General features: G+C 31.6%; 2 protein-coding genes across 2 annotated transcripts in view; both read right to left on the bottom strand.

Moving 5' to 3' along the window:
* The window catches only part of LOC107099373 (hydroxysteroid 11-beta-dehydrogenase 1-like protein), a 13,513-nt gene extending 12,816 nt beyond the window's left edge, over positions 1-697 (bottom strand). Inside the window, exon 1 of the mRNA XM_015397462.1 lies at positions 514-697. Coding sequence (XP_015252948.1) covers positions 514-598 — 85 coding nt within the window. The 5' untranslated portion in view covers positions 599-697. The remainder of the gene's footprint in view (positions 1-513) is intronic.
* A 24-nt stretch (positions 698-721) lies between these two features.
* Positions 722-962, bottom strand: part of LOC107099374 (hydroxysteroid 11-beta-dehydrogenase 1-like protein) — a 9,509-nt gene continuing 9,268 nt past the window's right edge. The window contains exon 6 of the mRNA XM_015397463.1: positions 722-736. Within this exon, the coding sequence (XP_015252949.1) occupies positions 722-736 (15 nt within the window). The remainder of the gene's footprint in view (positions 737-962) is intronic.

Raw genomic sequence — 962 nt, 5'->3', positions numbered from 1 at the left:
AAAGAAGATTTTTGACAGAATCAAACCAGGTGAAACTAAAACTTTTCCACTTAAGGAGTTTTAAATAGAGGATATTGACAGATGAAAAAGTGTTTTATCTTTAATGCCATATTTTTATTATATTTTTTTTTTTATAATTGCAGCTCTAATTGGTTCTATATATTAATCGATTCTCAAATTAGTTTATGACTAATTTTATAATCAATTTATTGTTGTAGCCCTGCTATAAATACTTTTATACTCTGTTTTAATTGCCATATTAACCTTTACGGTCTGTATTCAACACTATATTTACCTTTACAGTGTGTTGCTAATTAAACTTTACAGTCTGTATTTATTACCTTATTTACTTCAGAGTCTTTGTTTGTCCCCTAATTTACCAGATGATTTGACATCAACCATCATGGTGTAAATGTATGTGCCCCTGTGCTGTAATTATATCACCATACTCTAAAGTTAATGAGAAAAAGTTATACAGTAGAAAGAAAAGCCTAATGCATTTGTTTAACTTACCTGGATCAAAACTTGGCCCAGTCCACTTCACAGCTATGTAAGCAACACTAATGCTCAGAATCAAGATTTTTAAAAACGCTCCCATTCTGTAAACTTGATAAAAGTCAGACTCTATGCAGTTAGTGTGTGTGTGTTTCAGCTTGCATGCAAGGCACCATAATAATGCGTCTGTTTCAAACCCTTCCTGTTTTCCCCCTTTTTCCGGACTCTAAGGAGGTGTGGCCTATAAAACAGAGTCCCATTTGACTAGAATCTGTCCCTCCTTCCTATTCATGTTCTGTGAAAACTTGTGAAAAAAGGCTGATTATGTCTCCCAAAACAAATGAATTAAACCGCAATCTCTGATATGTTTTCATCAGTATTTGTTTGGCTTTGTTGTTTGTGCGGAAAATATTATCCATGTTATATTTATACAAATATATATATATATATATATATATATATATATA

Source organism: Cyprinodon variegatus, unplaced genomic scaffold (genome assembly GCF_000732505.1).
Source record: "Cyprinodon variegatus isolate N-32 unplaced genomic scaffold, C_variegatus-1.0 Scaffold864, whole genome shotgun sequence".
NCBI classification, from domain to species: domain Eukaryota; kingdom Metazoa; phylum Chordata; class Actinopteri; order Cyprinodontiformes; family Cyprinodontidae; genus Cyprinodon; species Cyprinodon variegatus.
The sequence above is the reverse complement of the archived record's forward strand: the minus strand, read 5'-3'. Positions and strand labels throughout refer to the sequence as shown.